The following is a 25,993-nucleotide window of genomic DNA, read 5'->3' on the forward strand; positions in this document are numbered from 1 at the left end:
TACATTTCTATTTATCCACATTGCTTTTTTCCTAATCTTGACTCTTTTATTCCCATAACGTATGTACCTCTAACAATGAAAATTCAAGATGCTTTTAAAATATCTTATTTTGTGTCCATTATTTTTGAGGACATTGTCCCAGTTAGTAAGGCTAAGCTTATCAAATTTTTCTTTACTGAAGTTCAGCATTTTTGTGCCTCCCTGACAAAACACCCTATTGAATGACAATTGGTAGGTTATTATTTTATGGTCACTATTTCCCAGGTGTCCCCCGATCTGCACATCTGTTGTTTTGTCAGGTCTATTGGTTAATACTAAGTCCAGTATGGCCGTCCCTCGAGTATCATCCTGAACCAGTTGGGAGAGGTAATTGTCTTTAGTTATTGGCAAGAACCTGTTTCCTTTATAAGATCCACAGGTTTCAGTTTCCTAATGTCTATCTGGGTATTTCCCATAGTAGTAGATTTTCTGTCTATTCTATTACATTTATTGCAGCCTATTCCTATTCGTAATTAAACAGGACAACCCCTTTAATGACAGAATAATGCATATTTCAAGGGGTTCTGCTTTATTAATATAACCCCCCAAACTCATGGAGGTGGAGACGCTGAGAACACAAGTCAAGCTGTGTGTGCCCAAATTCTACCCCCTTTGTCTTGATTGACTGAGGACTGCGAGCTTTATCAGCAGCCTTGCTGACATCCCCGTATGCGCTATTTTAATCTATACAGAATCCTCTTCATCTTGCCAGCCTCTGGCGGGTGAACTTCAGCGCTGATAAAGCAGGGGCAGGTACTACCTGCTTTATTGCTGATGCACGCAGGAATTTGGTTAGGCTCTTGATTATGTTCCCTGTCATTGGGACCATCCATTGAACTTCTTTTTTGGGGAAATTGAGACATTTGCTTGGGATATAAAGAACGCTTTCAGAAAGTAGAGTAATAGGTCAGGTAGTGTTGGCGATATGGGGTGCAAAAATGCTTCTGACAGGATCCCTCTAAGGAGGGTCTGAAATCAATGATTGATGTGTAGTGCAGCAACTGTGGCAGACTGATAAGTTTGTGGTGTTCTGTGCTTCTAAAAATACAATACGGTGAAACCAGAAAGTCCTCTTCCAACTCATTTCTGTCATTTTAATACATGGCATAGAGTATTATCAGCCTGGATGTTGAGAGCAAGACATCTAGAGGAGTTAGCATTTCCTTCCTGCCTCTTTTCAGCATTAGATAAGTCTCGAGCATTGGAGTCATTAAGTGGCACGACTTGCATCATTACTGACCTTGAGCAGCGACATTTAAGAAAAGGTAAGAGGAAAGTGAGGTAGAAGACATCTATTATATCGTCATTTCTATCATACTGATTCAATCAGAAATCTATCTTATTTCTTACTTATTCTTCTGTAAGTCATTAGTCTGAAGGGCGACTCTTGCAGAAAATGATGCAGAAAGTTCTGACAATTTAATCGAGCTATATAAATGGGATGAGCGGGAGTCTGTATATTGTTAGTTTGACCCTAACAACTATGCTGGACATCCGGTAATTAATAGACCATTAACCATAATGTACCAGTCATAATTATTTATACAGTGTTTATTTTTAATGGGATATTACGGCCCCAGCAAATCATGTAGAAATTTCCAATATACTTTGTGTTTTGTTCTTCATGTCTATGAGAGCTCTGCTTGCTGACATTCATGAACCTTTGCTTGCTTCCAATGGATATAATCTCTCCTGGCCATATGATGGGTGGTTCAAGCAGTAAACAATATACTGTAGGTTCTTAGGAGATGACAGCAAGTGGAGATCTTGGAAATGGTGAAACATTGATAGAGAAAGTATACCGGATAATCAACTTTGCATTATTATAAAGAATAGCATTTAGTTGCTGTGACTGGAATACCTTTATCCAAGATTCATTAGGTAAATTATGTTCATCAGTAAGTTATGGGCCACGTAATGTAGTTAGTATTATGTCTCTGTGTACTAGCACCGGCGTGCTGCCACCTCTTCAAACAGTTGATCGGCAGGGTTGCCAGGAGTCAGACCCCCAACGATCAGTTATTGATAACCTATGCCTGTGATGGCTAATCTCCGGCACTCCAGCTATGGTAGAACTACAACTCCCAAGATGCACACTCGCTTGGCTGTTCTCAGAATTCCATAGAAATAAAAGGAGCATGCTGGGAGTTGTAGCTTCAACACAGCTAACATCACTGACCTATGCAGAGGATAGGCCATCAATATTGAACTCCCGGAAAACCCCTTTAATAATTTTTACTTGCTAAAACTAGAATACCCCTTTAATATATAGTTCTAGAGCTACATACAGTAGTTAATATATCATACTTAGCATTTAAATATCTTTCTGAGCCTCTCATGCTGTCAACAAAAAGTGTTGATTTTTGCTAGAAAACAAAATATGGCAAATATCTAAATGTAGCATCCAACGAAAAGAATTTTTACATATATCTAACATATTCGAATATAGACACATCCTTAATAACAACCTCCTGATGCAGCCATTTTCCTTTTTTCTTTTTATTCCCTGCCTTCCAGAAACCTTAAGGCCCCTTTCACACGGGCGAGTATTCCGCGCGGATGCGATGCGTGAGATGAACGCATTGCACCCGCACTGAATCCTGAGCCATTCATTTCTATGGGGCTGTGCACACGAGCGGTGATTTTCACGCATCACTTGTGCGTTGCGTGAAAATCGCAGCGTGCTCCGTTTTTCACGTAACGCAGGCCCCATAGAAATGAATGGGGTTGCGTCAAAATCGCAAGCATCCGCAAGCAAGTGCGGATGCAGTGCGATTTTCACGCACGGTTGCTAGATGATGATCGGGATGGGGACCCGATCATTATTATTTCCCCTTATAACATGGTTATAAGGGAAAATAATAGCATTCTGAATACAGAATGCATAGTAAAATAGGGCTGGAGGGGTTAAAAAAATAAATATAAAATTTTAACTCACCTTAATCCACTTGTTCGCGCAGCCGGCATCTCTTCTGTCTTTATCTGTGAGCAATAGGAGCTTTGATGACGTCACTACGCTCATCACATGATCCATCACCATGGTGATGGATCATGTGATGGACCATGTGATGAGCGTAGTGACGTCATCAAAGGTCCTATTGCTCACAGATGAAGACAGAAGAGATGCCGGCTGCGCGAACAAGTGGATTAAGGTGAGTTACATTTATTTATATTTTTTTTTAACCCCTCCAGCCCTATTGTACTATGCATTCTGTATTCAGAATGCTATTATTTTCCCTTATAACCATGTTATAAGGGGAAATAATACAATCTACACTACAACTAACCCAAACCTGAACTTCTGTAAAGAAGTTCGGGTCTGGGTACCACAGTCGGTTTTTTATCACGCGCATGCAAAACACATTGCACCCGCGCGATAAAAACTGAACATCGGAACGCAATCGCAGTCAAAACTGACTGCAATTGCATTCCTACTCGCGCGGGTTTGCCGCAATGCACCAGGACGCATCCGGACCTAATCCGGACACGCCCGTGTGAAAGAGGCCTAACCTTTCTATTTTTCGGCTCACATAACAAGATCCAGGGCTTGCACCATTTAATATTTCCATATTATGTAGTGGGAAGGTGGAATTGGAAAAAAATGCAATTCCACAATTGTTTAATGGGTTTCGTTTTTACAGCTTTCCCTACGCAGTAAAAACTGACATGTGAACTTCATTCTGTGGGTCAGTATGATGACAGCGATACCAAATTTTATAGTTTTGAAAATAAGAAACTTTAAAATAAAACTGTTTTGCACTGCCGTATTCTGACATCCATAAACTTTTTACATTTATCTCTGGAAGGCAATCTGTGGTTTTTATTTATCCAATTTTAGGGTATGTATGAATCTTCGATCACTTTTTATCCAGTTTTTGTTTCTTCTATATGTATAGATACTTATAGGCCCCTTTCACACAAGCGAGTTTTCCCGCGCAGGTGCAATGCGTGACGTGAACACATAGCACCTGCACTGAATCCTGACCCATTCATTTCTATGGGTCTGTGTACATGAGCGTTTTTTCACGCATCAGTTTTGAGTTGCGTGAAAAATGCAGCATGTTCTATAGTCTGCGTTTTTCACGCAGCCCTGGCCCCATAGAAGTGAATGGGGCGTCAGTAAAAAACGCATTGCATCCGCAAGCAAGTGCAGATGCAATGCGTTTTTCACTGATGGTTGCTAAGAAATAGTATTTGTAAACCTTCAGTTTTTTATCACGTGCGTGAAAAAACTGAACAACTAAACGCAATCGCAGATAAAACTGACTGAACTTGCTTGCAAAATGGTGCGAGTTTTTACTGAACGCACCCTGAACGCATCCGGAGCCAATTCGCCATGCATGGTGAAAGAGTCCTTTTTTGAAAACTTTGGGCGCTTTCGGATGCGGCAGTACCAATGATCTTTAGTTTTTTATTGTTTCTTTTTATTTCTAAAATGGGGAAAGGGGATGATTTGAATTTTTTATTCTTTTTACTCTTTTTTATATTTTATAAAACTTTTTTTTATCTTTATAATTAGTCAGATTGAAAACGGATCCGTCCCCAATGACTTGCATTGTAGGTCATGACGGATCTGTTTTGCTCCGCATCCCAGGACGGAAAGCAAATCGCAGCATGCTCTCCGGTATAGGAACGCAACCAAACGGAACGGAATACATTTTGGAGCATTCCGTTCTGTTCAGTTACGTTTTGTCCCCATTGACAATGAATGGGGACTAAACGGAAGTGTTTTTTTCCGGTATTGAGACCCTATGACGGATATTAACTATTAAAATATTAACGCTAGCGTGAAAATAGCCTGACAGTGGTGCATACATACTGTATGGACCACAACTTTCTAGTTCTACTTTCTGCTTTCTTCCTTTTCTATTTAACCTTGTACTTTATTAGGAAAGAAGTTCTGCTTTTTCATTCTTAAGTTGTATGTGGTATATTTTAGATAAGAATTACCGAGTTTAGATACTGCGAGGGTAAAAACCGGGGGATAACTTTGGGAAATGCATTGAATGTGAATGCACTGAGGCCTGAGGAGGCCTGTAAGGTCTTTCTTACATATGAGGAGACCGGTACAATAAAGGAAGCATGTTAGATGGGGGCCTTGTTAAAGAGTTTTCACTGGGGCCCTGAAGTTACAAGATATGCTTCTGGCAATATCAGTAATGATACTTATGTTGTTTCTTGAAAGGTTTGGTTTATTGTGAGTTGATGTTGTGGGTATTTTTATCCATGGGTACCTTCAGGAGTCTAAGGGGGCCCAAAGGATCCAATATGCGGTGACTAGTGCCATACATTAATCATGATACTTAGGGGATTCCTTTTAGTTCCTATCCAGAAGTTTTGAGCCTGACCTTAAAAGCAGCATAGAAATGTTTATTGTAATATTACAGCACAACACTTGTCAAAAAAGTGTCAACTCCAAGCAGAATTTGTGTCAGGCTGCAAAATGATGTCTGTACTGCAGAATGAATGCAGCCGCAGTGCACATGCAAGACCTGCTTCTCCATCAGACAGGGGAACGGGACCCCTATTCTCATGATTGGTGGAGGTCCCAGAGGTCACACCCCCAGCGTTCAGCTAGTTATTCCCCTATCCTGTGGATAGGGTATAAGTTAAAAACTTGGATCAACCCCTTTCAGGACTCCAATTGCTCATGAAACCAATCCAGTATAACATGCCAGTGAAACCCTTCATAGGCTGCAATCTACATCACAACCACTAGGTGGCTGCACATAGACACATATAGGATAGACATTGTGTGACACAATATCAGAAAGTCATTTTGAAAAGCTGGTCATTCACATATCAGGACATGTCCAGCCAAGAGGAAGTGAGAAAGAGCGCATCTGTAAGAACCCCAAAATCTTTTCTTTGTAGTATATATTGGAGGCGTGGTGATCTCCATGCAGTCATGCACACCTGACCAGTCAATCTGTCCTGGAGGCTGGTTTTAAAGTCAGTATAAAACTGAGTCTGCTTGTATAGAACCTACCAGTAGCCATTTGGCTCCAGGAGAAGTATATGGTGGGTTCAGCGTGCATGTTGGTACTTGCATCCCTGGATCCGATGAAAGCTGTAATGGCACCGGACGGGGTTAAAAGCAGAGTGTGCTTGGCGTGCACGCTGACCTGCATTCCCTGGATTTTGTGTGGCTGTCATGGCCCATGAACAGGTGGGAACTAGGGTTAGGGACCACTCAAATGGAGGCAACCTTGACGCGGTGAGTGGCTTATTACGCTTTGGCCAAAATGTACACCAATGTCTCATCCAGCATGGAGGCAGGGCAGAATCATGGATATAGAGTGCGATCACATTTGTATTCCTCGTTTGTATATGTATTTCGCCATAGTGATCTGCACCTATATGCAGGTTGTGCTGACTCAATTCCCCAAAATTTTTTATTTGTTCTGATACTACTATACACAGAGATGTCAAACCGGTACTATCATAAGATGCTACTACTATAGTATGACAGTAGGAATGATTTCCATTTCCGAGAAAGGTAATTTGAATGTCTCTTCACACTGGATAAATTCGTAGTAAGAGATTTGCTGGCCTTTTATGACAGCTTTTATTTGATCATGGAATGATCTTATTTAAAAAGGACATTTCATTCCAATTATGACTCCCTAACTGTTCTTAATGAAGTTGACAAAATGGACTTTAAGGGAGATATTTCTCACACAGACAATTAATCCCAACTTGGGTTTATAAGTTCTTAAAAAGTTGTATTGTTTAATTAAAAAGGAGCTGGGGAGATATGAAGCAGATAATGTAATTCTTGGCATTTTCCCTAACCACCTGGTTTTATAAAGTCCATTACCTGGATTATCAACATTTATAAATTTGACACAAAAAGTACATTTGAGAAGTTGGCTACTACCATAATTAGACAATTATAATGATCATTACTCAGTATGAAGAAAATACACTGTTTCATCAAGCAGCAAAGATAATTCAGAATGACACTATATTTACCCTAGTTCTGCAATACTTAGGGAGAGCACTATACCACACCTCACATTCTACTCATAGCACCCCAATTTCCCACAACATAATTTGGGGTCTAGGTACTCTGTTGGCCCCAGGATTTCCATGTGTTGCTTGTTCAGTAACTATCTGGTTATTGTGAAAAGGAACCAGGAAAGGAGGAAAGGAGGAACCTAAGAAACAGGTGGTTCCTAGAAGGACCAGAAAATCCAACTAGGATATCCAGATCAAAGCCAACATGACAGGTAGAGTGGCAAAGGAACAAGCGAAATCATGGTCACTAATCTAGCTGGGGTGAATTTATTTATTACATTTACAGGCTATTGTGATTAGAGTTTTAGCACATTAGGTATTTAGAACATAATGGGGAGGAGATTATAATTGGCACATGGCATGGGTTGTGCACCAGTCTCTCCCCCAGGGAATCATACATCTGATATCTGATTTAATAAAAGGGGCATGCTCTGGCATTATTTTCCAGTACTTTTCTGTGTAGAAAAATGTCCCAAATCCCTGTTACCCTAAGACTATTTCTGCTTAAATGTTTGTATGTGTCAAAAAAATTAGACCTGGGGCTTTATAAATGTGGCATCCAGTCCTAATTTGTGATCTGGTGTTGCTGCTTTGTCATGTAGACTGAGTCTAAAACCTGTTTTCTCAAGCCTATCATTTGGAGCTCACTCAGTTTAGAAGGAACATTCCAGTTGACATGGCAGTGGCGCCAGATAACCAGTTCAGGTTGGTGAATGGCCACTTTGCCAATACTATTGACCTATGCCATAGAAGTCTAGGATCCAGGGACAGACTGAAGTCGAACTTGCTTTTGTACAGATCCTTACCAGAACAATAGAATTGCCATGCTTTGGTTTTTTGGAGAATGGCCTACCCCACCCCCAAATAGTAATCGGCCATGACAGAACCAGCAAAGATGATTGCCTGGGCTACAGTTAAACGTCAGGAATTTGCCAACAACAGGAACATGTGGAGCACACCGTATCCACCACGTCTTATGGATTCCAGTGCACATGTGCTGAACTCCAAGTGCACTTAGACGATTCTCTGGACACTGAGGTTGTAAAAAAGAAGGGCTCCAGCAGTCATAATATCAACCAATCAAGCAGTCAAAATATCGACCAATACTTTATTCCATAAAATTTTTAAACAAGAATAGTTCATCCATTGAAAAACATTGTTTTTAATTTTTATGGAAAAGCCCTTCTATTTTTATATTGAAGTATGTGAACCCTCTGACTAGCATGGTGTTATCTCCCTATACCATTGAATATACACCAAGGGACTATTAAAATGGTTGTCCCATCTGGGAAAATTATAGCATATCAATAGGTCCACCTCAGGGACACTCTCGGCTATTTCCAGAAGTCCCATAGTGGCGAATGGAGGGTGGCATGTTTGGCTTGCGTTTATTTTAAGGTTCCATTCTGGAGGTAAGAGGTGGTCCTAGAGGTGGGGCCTGTACCTACCACACATTCTTGGCATATCCTATTGATATGCCATAAATGTTCCAGATGGGAATGTTGCTTTAAGGAGTCAATGAGCTGAACAAATATGCTCTTTCTTTACTAGTAAGGAATATACACTCACCTAAAGAATTATTAGGAACACCATACTAATACAGTGTTGGACCCCCTTTTGCCTTCAGAACTGCCTTAATTCTACGTGGCATTGATTCAACAAGGTGCTGATAGCATTCTTTAGAAATGTTGGCCCATATTGATAGGATAGCATCTTGCAGTTGATGGAGATTTGAGGGATGCACATCCAGGGCACGAAGCTCCCGTTCCACCACATCCCAAAGATGCTCTATTGGGTTGAGATCTGGTGACTGTGGGGGCCATTTTAGTACAGTGAACTCATTGTCATGTTCAAGAAACCAATTTGAAATGATTTGAGCTTTGTGACATGGTGCATTATCCTGCTGGAAGTAGCCATCAGAGGATGGATACATGTTCTCATTCTGTTTACGCCAAATTCGGACTCTACCATTTGAATGTCTCAACAGAAATCAAGACTCATCAGACCAGGCAACATTTTTCCAGTCTTCAACAGTCCAATTTTGGTGAGCTCGTGCAAATTGTAGCCTCTTTTTCCTATTTGTAGTGGAGATGAGTGGTACCTGGTGGGGTCTTCTGCTGTTGTAGCCCATCTGCCTCAAGGTTGTGCGTGTTGTGGCTTCACAAATGCTTTGCTGCATACCTCGGTTGTAACGAGTGGTTATTTCAGTCAACGTTGCTCTTCTATCAGCTTGAATCAGTCAGCCCATTCTCCTCTGACCTCTAGCATCCACAAGGCATTTTTGCCCACAGGACTGCCGCATACTGGATGTTTTTCCCTTTTCACACCATTCTTTGTAAACCCTAGAAATGGTTGTGCGTGAAAATCCCAGTAACTGAGCAGATTGTGAAATACTCAGACCGGCCCGTCTGGCACCAACAACCATGCCACGCTCAAAATTGCTTAAATCTCCTTTCTTTCCCATTCTGACATTCAGTTTGGAGTTCAGGAGATTGTCTTGACCAGGACCACCCCCCTAAATGCATTGAAGCAACTGCCATGTGATTGGTTGACTAGATAATTGCATTAATGAGAAATAGAACAGGTGTTCCTAATGATTCTTTAGGTGAGTGTATATCAGGGGTCAGTGACCTCCAGGACTCCTGCAGTTGTGAAACTACAACTTTCAGCATGCACACTTGCCTGGAACTCTCATAGAAGTGAATGGAGCATGCTCAAATATATTCAGCTATGATAACAGATGTACTGTTGTTTCATTTTGGTGCATCTTTCTATGTCTGTATAACTATTAAATCAAGGTTACAAGTATTCATTTAACTACATAGAAACAGTAATATATTCAACTAAATATGAAACCTATTTCATAAAATGACATTAATGCAAAGATATTGCACTGCTCAGGATACCCCCGGTACAATTAAAGCTTTCCATTAAGATGTGGTCTCTCGAATGCCTTTTTCTCAAGGTAAGACGCTAATTTAGCTGCAGTCTGTGTAAGGTGCACAAACCTAATTTGCAATTCTGGGAAACATTTCCACAATTAAGTTTCAGTTTAAATATTTAATTTCTTAGCTGAGCTTCCCAATGGAAATTACCTTAACTGGATATGGCATTAAAGTTATTTAGTTACTGACTATAATTTACCAGAGAGATGACACCTATAAAAACATTCTATGTTTAACCCCATACGTGCTTTATGTTTATAGAAAACTCATGAAAAACACCACTTTCTGTTTGCTCTGTTAGGACTTATGGAATGCATAGGGCATCCACTTGGGACCCCCTACATAGCGGATAGTCGCTATCAGAAAGTCTCCCTCTTTGACTGATTTAGCTTGTCTGTTTATTCATTTGAATGCTAGTATGTAATACTATGCTTCCCTGGTTGCAATAGTTGATAACTGGGAGTTTCAGAAGCCCAAAAAATTGCCCATTTAACCTCTAACTTTCTTTAAAATTGTACATTCACCCGGTGGCATAGCGTGGGTTGCCATCACCCGGGGCAAGCCAAGTATTGCGCCCCCCCCAACCTGTGGCCACGCCCCATTTTACAGATAATGTAGTAGATCACTTGCAGTCATACGTAACACCACAGATAATACAGTAATAACTCTCTGAGTACAGATAATGCAGTAGATATCACCTGCAGTCCTGTGTAACTCCACAGATAACATAGTGATAACTCTCTGAGTACAGATAATGTGGTAGATGGGTGTGAGGTCCCAGAATTCAGAACACGCACAATGTGACCTGTAGTCTGGGGCCAGACTTCGGCAGTTTGGGCCAAATAAAAGAAGACCGAGGGCTGGGCCCACAGGTACAGAGGGTACACAATACCACACAGACACAAACAATGGTTCTTTCCCAGCAGTTTAGTTTACTAAATAATATAGTGAACAAGAAGCTGAGAATATATAAAACAGATTGGTACACAGAAAATAAACCAACAGTAAATTTAACACAGCCTAACAATAAATCAATAAATGTGATGTTTTCCCCAAAGTCCATTAAGCAGCCTGGCTGCACTTGTATGTTGCACAATACTATTTGTAATCCACAGGTAAATGTCTGTCTCTTTAAATCAGACTTACCTATTTGTAATCCACAGGTAAATGATGTCTGTCCCTTGGGGCTTTGCATTAGCTTGCAGCCCGTACACCGCAATGCAACTGCATTTGGAGCGTTATTATCTGTCCAAATGCCACTTTACCAGTGTGGTGCAATGTGACGCTGCACAGCCACACTTACAGTTCCTTGGGCAGATTCTTGGTGCTTTATCTTATTTCCTGGTCCACTCCACAAATCGATCCTACAGACACGACACTCCTGGGGTCGTCGCTGCAAGCCTCCCCTTCGTGCTGTTTCCAGTGTCCACTGTGAGCCGATCCATTCCCTTCCAGATACTGCAGAGAAGATCTCTTCTGGTCTCCAGCAGCACCAAGCACAACCTCCGTCTGTTCACTTCCTGCTCCTCTCGTCCCCTCCTCCCCTTACAGGGAGAGTGTGATGCAATAAGTCAATTGCTAAGTGCTGTGTCCAACCTGTATATCCAGCCTGCTATAACGCTTGTAGGGGTACACAAACAGCATTAAATTAGCTAATTACCAACTTTGCAAACAAAACAGGTATTTACTTAACTCTCATAGGCAGCTCATATAGACTTTTGGCATGTTATCCTTTACTGCCATCTACTGACCAAAGTGAGACATTGCAGAGTAATACGTTTAAGGTTTCTTGCCCCACATCCTTACACAAATTCTCAATCTCCTCCACCTAACCCTACTGTGAAACAGATATTTGGATGGACATTACATCACTATTAAATATACAGTAGAATATAGCACCATACCTCTTACATCCAGTGATGTCTCCTGGGATGTAGACTTTTTCCTCATCGTCTTCATTCGGAGATAAGACAGCCATGACACCTTCTTTCAGCCGCGTCTTGTCTCTGCACAGTTTCACAGAAAAAAAAATTAGATTCCTCACTTTACTATCATCCTCTCCCTCCTGGTGCCTTAACACTGTCATCCTGCTGCTACCTCCAATACTGTGCTAGTGCCATACATTTAGTCCCCCATAATATTATTCCCCTTGTATGTTATAGTCCCCCTGTAGTATTATTATTATTATTATTATTATTATTATTATTATTATTATAATGGCTCCTCTGTATCATTAGTATATTGGACCCCTCTGTATTATTAGTATAGTGGCCCCCACTTTGTTATTAGTATAATTGCCCCCTCTGTGTTATTAGTATAGTGGCCCCCTCTTTGTTATTAATATAGTGGCCCTCTCTTTGTTATTAGTATAGGGGCTGGCCCCACTCTTTGTTATTAGTATAATGGCCCCCTCTTTGTTATTAGTATAATGGCCCCCTCTTTGTTATTAGTATAGTGGCCCCCTCTTTGTTATTAGTATAATGGCCCCCTCTTTGTTATAATACTTACCTCTTTTCCGCTCTCCATCACCACTTGAGGCGTCCAGGCGCAGGCGGTCACGAACACATAGGTAAAGTGAAAAAGATACAGCGGCTCACCCCTACTTCGTATGGATAGGTGCTCACCCTCCGGTCCTACCCTCAGGACCTAGAAAGAGTAAATGAGGTATATGCAAATGTGAAGGGGCACACTCAGAAGGGAAACACTAAATAGATGATACAATAGTATTTTAATACTTTAAAAACACACCCTTAAAATTAATATAAAACATACATAAAAAACGCACATCAAACGTATACAAAACGTCGCGTGCAGCAATCCTACACAATGATCTCTGGTTGTAGGTCAATGCAGCAGTAATGTCCCAATCCAATGTGCTGATAATGATAGTGCAAACAATGTCCCAATGAGAGTCCTAATTTCATACGGTGCTGATATAGTAATGGCACTATGGCCAAATCCTGATAGAACAGTGATGATAATATAGCAATGGCACTATGGCCAAATCCTGATGGAGCAGTAATGGTAATAATATACCCAGTACCAATGTCCGGTGATATCAGCTGTCAAAGGTATATAGAAGTCGTTAATGCTGACTTCGCAATGAGACTGACAATCCAGTTACTTACAGTCTCTTGCAGCTTGTGATGTCCCAGTACGAGCTCGGTCTTACCCCTCTTAGCTGCCTGACCGCAGCACTGGCTTCCCAGGTGGCCGTACACTCACAGCGTCCCACGTGGTGTACTCGGCCGAGCGTGGCGTCCCACGTGACCTGGTTGTCTAGGGTACCGGCTGGACGCTGAACTGACGTCACTGCTGTGCGACTTATACTCCGGTTCTGTGCCGAAAGGTGATCTCGTACGTTCGTATCCTTTGATATCAGGCTTCCTTATTCTTTCTATGAATCCACGCTCACTCTGTATTGCCAGACGCGTTTCAGGGTCTTACGCCCCTTCCTCAGTGGCCAACCGAGTGAGTGGATTCTCACTTCTTATAAATGGAATTTTCTTACCCACAATCCCACTTTTCTGTGCTTATCCTAATATGCGGGATGGATTGGATTGCTACTTCTTTGCATCATACCTCACTGTTAAAATATACTTAAATGAAGATTATAATCATAAATACTACACCCCATATACTTAATTCAAAATAAAAACGGTTTATGGAGAAGACTGCAAGGTCAGGCAATCATCCAGAAGGAAACCGCATCAAAAACGCATCAATGTGAATTGCGTTTTATGTGCGGTTTTGTAGTCTGTTGGTCATTATCTTTCCTCCAACATTCCCTTCATGAGACAATGTTCATCAGAACCCACTAGTGAAATGAATCTTTTGACTAAGGTGTGTTGTAGCTAGGAGGAGCCGTCCAGCAGGGAGGGGAGATCACAGTGTCGATAGTCGGCCAGACTGCGATGTCCCATCCCCACCGGACAACCCCCCCAGTAGTCACAGAAACCCGAACACCTCCATCTCGGCGTTGAGGCCCCTGGGAATAATTGTGTCATACGCAAAGATTCTGCAGGATTCCTGTCTTGACATGTGTGCAATATGGTTTCCCCCTCTCCATACTTTCTTGACCCTTTCAATGGCCGTATATTTTAGGCCAGTTGGGTCACAATAATGTTGAATTTTACACTTTAAAATTCAACATAATTGTGACCCAACTGGCCTAAAATATACGGCCATTGAAAGGGTCAAGAAAGTATGGAGAGGGGGAAACCATATTACACACATGTCAAGACAGGAATACCGCAGAATCTTTGAGTATGACACAATTATTCCCAGGGGCCTCAACGCCGAGATGGAGGTGTTCAGGTTTCTGTGACTACTGGGGGGGTTGTCCGGTGGGGATGGGACATCGCAGTCTGGCCGACTATCGACACTGTGATCTCCCCTCCCTGCTGGACGGCTCCTCCTAGCTACAACAACACACCTTAGTCAAAAGATTCATTTCACTAGTGGGTTCTGATGAACATTGTCTCATGAAGGGAATGTTGGAGGAAAGATAATGACCAACAGACTACAAAACCGCACATAAAACGCAATTCACATTGATGCGTTTTTGATGCGGTTTCCTTCTGAATGATTGCCTGACCTTGCAGTCTTCTCCATAAACCGTTTTTTATTTTGAATTAAGTATATGGGGTGTAGTATTTATGATTATAATCTTCATTTAAGTATATTTTAACAGTGAGGTATGATGCAAAGAAGTAGCAATCCAATCCATCCCGCATATTAGGATAAGCACAGAAAAGTGGGATTGTGGGTAAGAAAATTCCATTTATAAGGAGTAAGAATCCACTCAATCTGTTGGCCACTGAGGAAGGGGCGTAAGACCCTGAAACGCGTCTGGCAATACAGAGTGAGCGTGGATTCATAGAAAGAATAAGGAAGCCTGATATCAAAGGATAAGAATGTACGAGATCACCTTTCGGCACAGAACCGGAGTATAAGTCGCACAGCAGTGACGTCAGTTCAGAGTCCGGCCGGTACCCTAGACAACCAGGTCACGTGGGACGCCACGCTCGGCCGAGTACACCACGTGGGACGCTGCGAGTGTACGGCCACCTGGGAAGCCAGCGCTGCGGTCAGGCAGCTAAGAGGGGTAAGACCGAGCTCGTACTGGGACATCACAAGCTGCAAGAGACTGTAAGTAACTGGATTGTCAGTCTCATTGCGAATTCAGCATTAACGACTTCTATATACCTTTGACAGCTGATATCACCGGACATTGGTACTGGGTATATTATTACCATTACTACTCCATCAGGATTTGGCCATAGTGCCATTACTATATCAGCACCGTATGAAATTAGGACTCTCATTGGGACATTGTTTGCACTATCATTATCAGCACATTGGATTGGGACATTACTGCTGCATTGACCTACAACCAGAGATCATTGTGTAGGATTGCTGCACGCGACGTTTTGTATACGTTTGATGTGCGTTTTTTATGTATGTTTTATATTAATTTTAAGGGTGTGTTTTTAAAGTATTAAAATACTATTGTATCATCTATTTAGTGTTTCCCTTCTGAGTGTGCCCCTTCACATTTGCATATACCTCGGTCACGAACACATAACTGTGCCCTCATGCGCCACATCATCAAATTATCTCATGAGACCCTAAGCAGGAGGTCACAGTGAGGTAATAGCGATCTCCAGCGTCGCTCTACTGCCTCACAGACTTCAGGCCTTGTGGCCTGAAGCCTATGAGGCATAACGGAGGGGATGGGAGCCATAGGCTCCCATGGCCCTCATTGAAATGCCTGCTGCCTGGCACCCCCTGCAATTTGGCGCCTGGGTTGCACCCGTGCCCCCCTTCCCCCACGCTACGCCACTGCATTAACTTTTTACAGGGAGTAGCAATCTGGTACATTAATGACATAAAGACATTAAAAAAACTAGATGGGCCCAGATCACAGCTAGCAAAAACTATACTTGTATAGATTATTCAAAGATAATTAAGCGCTAAAGAGGTGTAAGACACAGGAAACATGAAAGGCACATGAAAGGCTGCACAGTGTGCCTGTGCAGCAGCATGCATGTCGCTGCACCATGAAAACCATAAGCCATTATTATTATTATTAGGGAAGTGGTAACTATAATCTAGCAACCTACATTGTGACACATATAAGCCATATTTTAAAAACATTTTTTTCTTCCCCATGTTTATCTATGGCACAATAATCCTACCATTATTGTGATAATAAAACGAGCCACACAAATATGGTGCTAAATCCTACATTGTTTAATCCAAGGTGACCTTATCTGTTGAGTGCCAAAATCTCCTGTCTCTTCTACAGCTCCTATATGTGTTCAGTAAGTCAAAGACCTGTCTAATACAAACATGCCGGCAGCACGAACAAATATCATTTTTTATGTGTAGAATTTTTTATATATATTTTTTTTATTTCCCCCCCCCCCAATTTCCAGGCAGTTTCATTGCAACAGCAGAACTGTTGGCCTAGCACAAAGTGGAGATAAACTGTATGGGCAGGTAGATAAATTAGGTCCCTGAGATGAAAAATTGATACTGAAGTTGAAAATGAATTAATGCAAGATACAACTCAGCAACTAAAATATAATCTATAGCAATAATGTTTTGCTGCAAGGTGTTTGGAAAATAATGTATTGGGGATAATTCACTGCGCGGGAGAACAGCAATTGGAATTATGTGACACGAAGTACAAGGAAATATGGAGCCTTTGAAAGGAACTGCTGATCCAAGAGCTGAGTTCGGGCTGGGCTGATAAATGTGCTGTGATAGCGTGTGAGAGACATCACATTCCTTGGTGAATAGCAGCACCACAGGCACTAGAATAATGTGTCTCCTTCACAGGCATCATTCGATTGCACGGCTTCAACAGTCCATATCAGATGAATGATCCCATTACAAGCAATGCTTTATTCTGTCCTCGACTGAACAAAAATGACCTGTGCAATATAAAGCATAAACCAGATACATTCAGTTATCAGTTGATTAGTAGACCAGCATACCCACTATAGTAGCCCAATTTATTACAACTTAGGCTCTGTCCACATCTGCAATGCAACTTTCATTTTGTGATGGATCTGTGGCACAACATATACCAGTGGCGCTCAGTGGCCCCCAGTTTGGTCCAAGGGGTTCCTCTGAGATGTCCATCATGTAAAGAAAAATATAGTGCTGCATGCAATACTATTTTTCCCATAAAAAATGATGGGATCAGCGAAGGAGCCTGTGATGCAGATGTGAAAAGAGCCTTTGTAGTCTTGTGCAGTGTGCCTGAAAAGGGAGGAGAGGATAGGAGTGGCAATAATGGTTGCATCAGTTATGGTAGGGGTACTCACTCTGGCGCTCCCTGGGGTTGTGCAGTGATGGGAAGGGTGCACATTTTCTTCCAGTTGGGGCACTCCCTGGGTTTGGAGTTCTCCTTTCTGGGGGTGGTTCAGGGTGCCTTTGGTGGTGATGTATTTTGAGGTGGAGGCAGGTCTCTCTGAGGTGTGAAGCAATTCATGAGGCCAGGTTAATAGTAGAACAGTGCTTTTATTGGCAAGCAAAGTTCCAATACAATATTCACAGCAGTTGTTACAGTTCAGACTTTGCATGATCAAAAAATCAAATAGGTCTAGCTCAGTGAAGGCTTATCCTAGATACTCCCAAGAGTCACAAGTGAATGAACTGGTCTGATCCCCTTGAGTGGGGACAGAGGGAATAAAACTTGGCATTTAATAAAGATTATTTAGAATAAATGGCATAACAAAAAGTACAAAAACACACATGAAAGACAGGCCCAAGTGGGCCTAGACAAAGGCACGGTATTAACAAAATATAAAAGGAACGCTCTCACCCGTGATGGACACAGCCAGAGGGATGCATCAGGCAGAAACTAGCGCAGGACCCTGGGAGGAGGCGTCATCTGGATCTTTTCTATAGGTGATTGCTGGAAACCGTGCACAGAGGTGTCAATTGCTGTAGGCGTAGGCAGATATCGGGAATGGATTTCCCTAGTAAAACCCTGAGACAGGGAAGGGGCTATTAAGGCCCTGCCTACCTACATGGAGTGCTTGCTCCGCAAGGAGCGACCCCGTCCGGATACCTGTCCCTGATGGGGGCCGGTATCCCTAGTAAACCCTAAAAAAGATTTCCCGACGTGTCACGTTTCATTTGCATAAAACTCATCAGGGGAAGTGTATAGTAAAGGGTAACAGGCGAACCAGGCCTGTGGTCAAAGACAAAAAATAGCAACAAAAAAGCCAGGAGGCTAGTGGTTCTGAGCTGGGCTAGTTAGAGCTGGTATAGCTCAAAGAAAGGGCAGCAGGGTGGACCAGTGGGGCCATCCAAAGCTCAGAGACACAACAAAATGAAGTCCGGTCAGTGGGACCAAACCACAGCAACAAATACAGGACGACCTAAAGTGCCGGCGTGCCAGTGGGCCGCATCGGCACAAGGGTATGCAACAATAAGGCAATAGCAAGGTCTCTGGAAGGCCCAAGACAGCCCCTTATTTAGTACCCAACGTCTTGGGCCTTACAGAGACCTTGCTATTGCCTTATTGTTGCATACCCTTTTGCCGATGCGGCCCACTGGCACGCCGGCACTTTAGGTCGTCCTGTATTTGTTGCTGTGGTTCGGTCCCACTGGTCGGACTTCATTTTGTTGTGTCTCTGAGCTTTGGATGGCCCCACCAAGTTCTTACTCACAAACTGATCCACTATGTCCTCTGATGGATCTGGGCCTTAGCAGATCCACAGTCTGCCTCTAAATCATGTCCAGTCTCCTGAAGCCTTTCATCTCTTGGACAAATTAGCTGTACAGTCCATAACCTATCAGACAAGTTATCTCCACAGCCTTAATTTTGCACCTTCTCTCAACACTGGTATGCTCCATATAATGTGACTTTGTTATTTTTTTTTCCACTCAAGCAGTTTTTTACAGCTTTCTCTCAATCCTTTGCTTCTCTCTGGCTGGTTCTTTCCCAGATCTGTTCTCGGCTTCTGCTGATTTCTCTGTCTCACTCTGCACTGAACTAATCCTCCCTATGGGGGACTGGGGGGGGGGGGGGGGGGGGGGGGATTTTGCTTTTGGCCTGCAAAGCTCATGGTTGTTTTGAGATGCTCCAGGGTGCTTTGAGAAGCTCCATGTTGTTTTGAGAATCCAGAGTTATACTTCGTCTGTTCAGTGTTGTTTTGAGAATTGTGATTTATTCCTGGTCTGGAAATTGGCCATCCCAGGGTCTGGATTAATAATCGATGAACAGGATATATACAGGGACCCTTGTATTGAGCATGTGTTGGCTTCACTCCACTAGGTAGTGAAGTTCTTAATTTAAATGTATATAAAAGCTGTAATCGTTTGGGAGAGAAGTCAGAAGCTCATCCTAAGGCAGGTCGCCTTGTATAGGGACCTAATCAGTGTTTTCCCAATCAAGACTCTGACTGCTTTAGCTGAAAGGGCTTCCCAGCTGATGTGTCGCTGTCAGATGATGTTAACTCAATCGGTGATGTAAGTACCTCGATTCGGGATCTAGTCAGGACTCCAGCTGGAATGTTTATGTAATCAGGACCGGTTTTAGACAAAATGTGGCCCTTGGCGAAATTAAAAGCAGGGCCCCAAATTCTGAAGTACTGTATCAACAGTCACATTTATTCATTTGACTCAAGGGGAGAATTCCACGCCGTGGCCCACGATTGGTTGTAGGCAACGTCAAAATGGATGATGACATCCAGGGACCTGAGCAGAGGTCGGAGAGCACTGGAGCCGAGAGCCAGTGTCAGGAAGCAGGTAAGGCCCAGTTCACACTTCAGTTATTTCCATCAGTTATTGTGAGCCAAAACCAGTAGTGAAGGCTACTCAGAGATAAGGTATAAGGGAAAGATTTCTTCCTGTTCTGTGTTTTTGACCTGCACCTGGTTTTGGCTCACAATAATTGATGGAAATAAGTAACTGAAGTGTGAACTCAGCCTAAGGGCTCATGCAGACGGCCGTTGCTCGTCTGCAATATATGGGCACCGACCGTGTGCTCACAATATCACAGATGCGGACCCATTCACTTGAATGGGTCTGCAATCCAGAAGCAGCAGCGTGGAACAGAGGCACGGAACCCCATGGAAGCACTATGGAGTACTTCTGTGAGGTTCCTCTCCGTGCCTCCGCACCACACAAAAATAAAACATGTTCAGATCACAGACCCATTCAAGTTGAGAAATACAGATGACAAAGATATATGGGTAGATAGAGGATGCAAAAATAAAGATATTTGTGAGATAGACAAGCATTAGATACATTATAAATATAACATTATATTTAGACAACTGTGTTCCAGGCAGCAAATAGTTAAAAAAAAAAACAGCTACAGTGGGGGGATAGGGGGGGGGGGTGCAGAGGACAACTCCTGTACATTCTCTGCAGGCTGTATTCCCTCATGTTAGTCCATGTCTGCCAGCAAACAGCCCTTGTCATTTATTGCAGCACAGAGAAGAGAGAGGGGTCGGCAGCACATATGTCAGGCAGGGCCGGTGCAAGGATTTTTGCCGCCCTAGGCAAGATAAAAATTGCCGCCCCCCCCCCCCCTTATCAGATGATCTGTGGATGACGCATTGTTATGGGGAGGATCTGTGGATGACGCACTGTTATGGGGGGATCTGTGGATGACGCACTGTTATGGGGGGGATCTGTGGATGACGCACTGTTATGGGGGGGGATCTGTGGATGACGCACTGTTATGGGGAGGATCTGTGGATGACGCACTGTTATGGGGAGGATCTGTGGATGACTCACTGTTATGAGGGGGATCTGTGGATGACGCACTGTTATGGGGGGGATCTGTGGATGACGCACTGTTATGGGGGGGATCTGGGGATGACGCACTGTTATGGGGGATCTGTGGATGACGCACTGTTATATGGGGGATCTGTGGATGACGCACTGTTATGGGGGGGATCTGTGGATGACGCACTGTTATGGGGGATCTGTGGATGACGCACTGTTATGGGGGATCTGTGGATGACGCACTGTTATGGGGGGGATCTGTGGATGACTCACTGTTATGGGGGGGATCTGTGGATGACTCACTGTTATGGGGGGAATCTGTGGATGACTCACTGTTATGGGGGAAGGGGATCTGTGGATGACACTTTTGTCATCCACAGATCCCCATAAGTGTCATCTACAGATCCCCCATCAGATGCATCAGTGTGGAGGGAGGAGGCGGAGACACTCACGGTGGGGCCCGGTGCAGTGATTCTACTCTAATACACTGGGCCCCGCCGCAGCTGTTAAGTCCATTCAATCCGAATGGGTCCACAATTACTGTACTGTACTTACTGTAGTACCTTATGTATAGCATTAAGACGGCGCAGACTGGCAGCTCCCTCGGTCATGCGCCGCCTGCCGCAGCTCCCTCCTCATGCGCCGCCTGCCTGCTTATCTCACTTTATGAATGAACAGGCAGACGGGCAGGCGGCGCATGAGGAGGGAGCTGCGGCAGGCGGCGCATGACCGAGGGAGCTGCTGGTCTGCGCCATCTTACTGCTATACATAAGGTACTACAGTAAGTACAGTACAGTAATTGCGGACCCATTCGGATTGAATGTACTTAACAGCTGCGGGGCCTGGTGTATTAGAGTAGAGTCACTGCACCGGGCCCCGCCATGAGTTTCCCCACCTCCTCCCTTCACACTGATACTTCGCTGGCCGCGCTGTGCAGCATAGCGGCCAGCGAAGTATCCCCAATCCGCTTTATAAGACGCACGGCCATTTCCCCCCCACTTTTGGGGGGAAAAGTGCGTCTTATAAGGCAAAAAATACAGTAAATAATAAACATATTGCATTGTCTACTGACTACTTACCAGTCCAGGACAATAAGATGAGCTGGTCTCTGGCTGCAGTCTGGCTCTTGGTCGGGCTCTGGGGACTGGAGACAAACACGGTACGTACACCATTCAGGAATGTCGCCCTGGCTGGGGTCCTGGGGAAGAAGAAAGCAGCTGCACCTGCAGGCTGCACTCCAATCCAGGCAGGTAGGAGGCTAGGAGCCCACTTCTAGTTCTGTCCCAGAAGGCACAGGCACTGCACTACTGCACTGCCGCACTGGGGGTCGGGGGAGGCAAATTGCTGGTGGTGGGCCACTGTGGCTGTGACTGGCTGCTGGGCTGCTGAGTGTGCGGCCTTGCCGCCTTCTCTTCTTCCTCCTTCGCTCCACCCCTCATTAGCTCCAAAGTCAGCAGAGCTCCGCCTCCGCTCCACCCTCTGCACTGCAGCCTGAAGCCAGGTAAGCCGGCATAAGCTAGCAGCAGTTAGAATAGTCACTCGGAGTCAGGACGTCAGACCCCCCCCCCCCCCCCCCCCCCCGCCCCCCACGGCTTTACTGAGGCAGCAGCGCTCAGTCACAGACTGTCACAGTCAGGAGTCAGCAGGCTCCGGCTCAGCTCAGTGCTGCGCAGTGCGCAGCCTGCTGCCTGTGTGCGCTGCCTGTCTGACATGTGCCGCCCGCCGCCGCGGCCCGCCGGGATTCTTTAGAGCGCTCAGCCGCTCTGGCGGCGCAGCATGAGGGGCGCCGCCGGCCGCCACTGTTATGTTAGTTATAACCAACTTTTTTTTTTTTTTTTTTTAAACCGCGGCGGGCGCCCCCTGCTATGTGGCGCCCTAGGCGACTGCCTAGTTCGCCTTACTGGTGGCGCCGGCCCTGCCTGCTGCCTGTGTGCGCTGCCTGTCTGACATGTGCCGCCCGCCGCCGCGGCCCGCCGGGATTCTTTAGAGCGCTCAGCCGCTCTGGCGGCGCAGCATGAGGGGCGCCGCCGGCCGCCACTGTTATGTTAGTTATAACCAACTTTTTTTTTTTTTTTTTAAACCGCGGCGGGCGCCCCCTGCTATGTGGCGCCCTAGGCGACTGCCTAGTTCGCCTTACTGGTGGCGCCGGCCCTGATGTCAGGTCATTAGAGGGTGACATTCTGAACTCCCCAGTAAACCTCAGGAGCAGAGGAGGCCATTACAGTGCAGGGCCTCCGGTAGGAGAGAGGAAGGGGGCGGGGCCAAGGTCTGCCTGACAGCTGTGGAGCCGGGAGGCCAGGGACCAGCGCTCCTTGCTGTGCTGTCTGTGGTCTTCTCAGGTGCGGCCACCAGCTCTTTTCCACATGTGTCTGGGCAGCTCAGCAGGAGGCCTCTGAATTGTAGCTGTAGTTCAGTTCTCTCTTTAAAGAGTATCCAAACCTGAAGTCTTTCTCTTATCAGCAAAACATCCATACATACAGCACCCAGCTGAGCTTGTTCCTGCAGCGCACAGAGGTTGTATAAAGTCAAATATATTTATTACCTATATATTGTTTTTGTAAGCTTTTTTCAACCTTACTGCATTTAAATGGTTAATAGAAGCCATCAAGGATTGACCATAAAAAGACATGAGGTTTGATGGATATATTCTATGGTGACTTCTTGTATCCATAACTCCTTTCAATATTAGTTACAATATAAAATGTCAAGTAATCACTGAAGATATTGCTATAATCAGCATTCACCTTTTATAGGGATACTTATATGTATGTACATACTACTATCATTTGTGTAAACTATAATCATATTTTGCTTTCTAGGCATAAATGGCGTGGAGAAGGATCTCTATATACATCCAGCTCACGGTTTTCATTCAACTCTGTAACTGCAGCATTGATTCTTGTCCAACACCTTGCAGCTGTTTTCCATTGCAGACGAGGGGCCTCATAGTCAACTGCAGCTCAAGGCATCTGAAAGACGTGCCAGATCTCCCAGTCATCACTGTACAGCTTTATTTGCAAAATAACCTGATAACATCTGTTTCTCCGGGAGCCTTTGATCACTTGGTCAGCCTCCAGGAAGTTGATGTGTCTGGCAATCCTTGGCATTGTGATTGTCAAATTCTGTATCTGAAAAGCTGGTTCGACTCTATACCTGTGCAGAAAAACCCTGAAAATCTGAGATGTGCAACACCAAACACTGTATCCATGAAACCTTTCCAGAACCTCACAGGGAATGATATGATTCCATGTAGAAGAACATGGCCAATCAAATGTAAAAAGTTCTTTATACGAGACCTTTATATGATTGGACTTGCTGTGCTGGTGCTTGTTTTGATGTCCTACGTGGTCAGAATTGCAAGAAAACTGGCTTGTAGGGTTGCAGTCACTACCAGCTCTTGTCACAAAAAACCCTCAAATGAAAGCTACAAGTCAAAGTAATACAAGACCTGTCTGCAACAGGGCATTGTAATGGCCCAACAGAGAATCAAAGTCATACCAACTTTTGGAATCACAACATTTATTTTGATGAATGCATGAGGGCCTCATTTTTATTCTCAGAAACATCAGTTGGAAATTTGGAGAGAAAAAGGATTTCAATATAAAACTCAATGGCCCAGATTTACTAATCCTAAAGAAGGCATAAGCATAGACAGGCTTTGTAGACCTGCATCAGATTTATTACAGTGGTTCAGGCTGGATGATGCAAGGATAGAATCTGGTGCAAGGATAGACTCTGTTATCTGACTCTGTACCAACTATTGGTTGGCTTAGTTTGACACAGATTGCTATGCCAGAATTGGTGCAATTTTTTGCAAAGCTCCGTCCACCTTCTGGCTCTTTAGTATGTTGGAAAAAAGTGTGAAAACCGTGGATGCGGCAAATTGCTCCATTTTTGGGGCAGACACATTTGTAAATTTGGGCCAATGTTTTTTTTAATGAAAACATTTAGAGACTTAATTTATAATGATACATTAAACTGAGAACTGATAATAAGTAGAAATAAAAGTAATCCAATTGATAATTATAACTGGGGTCCTAGTCGTACATGTTGTGAAGTACAGGGTGGGCCATTTATATGGATACACCTTAATAAAATGGCAATGGTTGGTGATATTAACTTCCTGTTTGTGGCACATTAGTATATGTGAGGGGGGAAACTTTTCAACATGGGTGGTGACCATGGCGGCCATTTTGAAGTCGGCCATTTTGAATCCAACTTTTGTTTTTTCAATAGGAAGAGGGTCATGTGACACATCAAACTTATTGGGAATTTCACAAGAAAAACAATGGTGTGCTTGGTTTTAATTAGCCAAAATTTAAAGGAGTTGTGCATGTTTTAGGGTTTTTTGGCACCCCCCTTCCCCCTTCCCCTCCTGGGCAGACCTGCAAAGAGAAGCATACTTACCTACTTCCCAATGCTGTCTCTCAGCTTCTGCGCTCTCCAGTCTCGACTGCTGGGTGTAAACTTCTGGTTTGATGCGAATTGCTGGCTGCAGTAGTGATCTGCTCCCCTTGCATTATTTGAGTGGTCACATGAACACAAGGGAAGCAGGTCACCGATGCGGGCAGTGATTGGCTGCAGCAGCGTTAAACTGGAAGTTTACATCCAGAGACCCAAGCGGAGCAGCAGAGGCCGGAGAGCGCAGGAGCTGGGAGCCAGTGCCGGGAAGCAAGTAAATATGCCTACCCTCGGAGGTCTGACCAGGAGGGGCGATTTCCAAAAAAACTTCCAAACATACACAACCCTTTTAAGGGTCGAAGCACTAATCACCTGACAGCACTGCTTACCTTAAGCAATCTTGTCTCCAGGCATGCATGGTTATTCCCTGGGAAGATTCCTACTATCACTGACAGCAATTCTGGTTGAAGAAAAGATGGATCGTGTTAAAATATAACCATGCTGAACCTTGTTTCCCTTGACAGCAAACACAAGGTGAGAGGGGGCAGCTCATATGCACTCTGTTCACATCAGCAGAACCTGTCATATATGCAACTGGGTTGAAGGCTCTAACCCACCTTTATGTAAAGATTGGTAAGATGTCGAGATGTGAAGATGTTTGAAAACCATCCATCATAATGAAGCTATTTCCGGGTCTCACCTACTATACATCTAAAAAGAAGAATATTATCTTCCCTCTTTAAGTCAAATTTGTATGTTAAACATATTTTTTAAATCAATGATTTTTTATGTAAATTTCCATGTCCCTATCTATTTAAAAAAAGAAACCT

General features: G+C 43.8%; 1 protein-coding gene across 1 annotated transcript; it reads left to right on the plus strand.

Moving 5' to 3' along the window:
• Positions 1-1,176: 1,176 nt before the first annotated feature.
• Positions 1,177-24,563, plus strand: GP9 (glycoprotein IX platelet). The gene is made up of 2 exons (XM_040407501.1): positions 1,177-1,304; positions 23,582-24,563. Exon 2 carries the CDS (start codon positions 23,588-23,590, stop codon positions 24,200-24,202), a length of 615 nt encoding a protein of 204 aa, XP_040263435.1. The 5' UTR covers positions 1,177-1,304; positions 23,582-23,587; the 3' UTR covers positions 24,203-24,563.
• The last annotated feature ends 1,430 nt before the right edge of the window (positions 24,564-25,993 follow it).

This window comes from Bufo bufo, chromosome 9 (assembly GCF_905171765.1).
Source record: "Bufo bufo chromosome 9, aBufBuf1.1, whole genome shotgun sequence".
Classification (NCBI taxonomy): domain Eukaryota; kingdom Metazoa; phylum Chordata; class Amphibia; order Anura; family Bufonidae; genus Bufo; species Bufo bufo.

Coding starts and splice junctions, on each gene's coding strand:
- GP9 (XM_040407501.1), top strand. CDS start 23,588: ATGGCGTGGAGAAGGATCTCTATATACATCCAGCTCACGGTTTTCATT.